The sequence below is a fragment of the Ogataea philodendri genome, assembly GCF_020536065.1.
Source record: "Ogataea philodendri strain CBS6075 chromosome Unknown scaffold313, whole genome shotgun sequence".
Classification (NCBI taxonomy): Eukaryota; Fungi; Ascomycota; class Pichiomycetes; order Pichiales; family Pichiaceae; genus Ogataea; species Ogataea philodendri.
Window position 1 is genome coordinate 1 of NW_025764000.1, and position 315 is coordinate 315.

The following is a 315-nucleotide window of genomic DNA, read 5'->3' on the forward strand; positions in this document are numbered from 1 at the left end:
ACAATACATTCCGAACAACGTCACCCTCTTCATATAGGTGTCCTAACCCATCAAGTAAAAAGAGGCAACATAGTTATGAGAAATTGCATGAATTGAATAATAATTATAACCATCCTAGACCAAACATTAGAAATGACAAAAATAACTTGGATATTAAAAATAAGCCAGACAATAACTCGACGAGTTTTGCAGACAGGGGACCAGAAATTATTACGACTGACCAAAAGACATCAGCAACTGAAAGTCGTGCAACTGATAGTTCTGACGATGACGCCTCTACATCGAGACTAAAGTTAAATTACATTATCACTTAGA

At 35.9% G+C, this 315-nt stretch overlaps 1 protein-coding gene across 1 annotated transcript; it reads left to right on the forward strand.

Moving 5' to 3' along the window:
* Positions 1 to 314, forward strand: OGAPHI_003560 (uncharacterized protein; the record flags this gene model as incomplete). The annotated part of the gene is made up of 1 exon (XM_046204547.1): positions 119 to 314. A coding segment is annotated over one exon (196 nt), but the record flags the coding sequence as incomplete, so codon positions are not given.
* Between the last annotated feature and the right edge of the window lies 1 nt (position 315).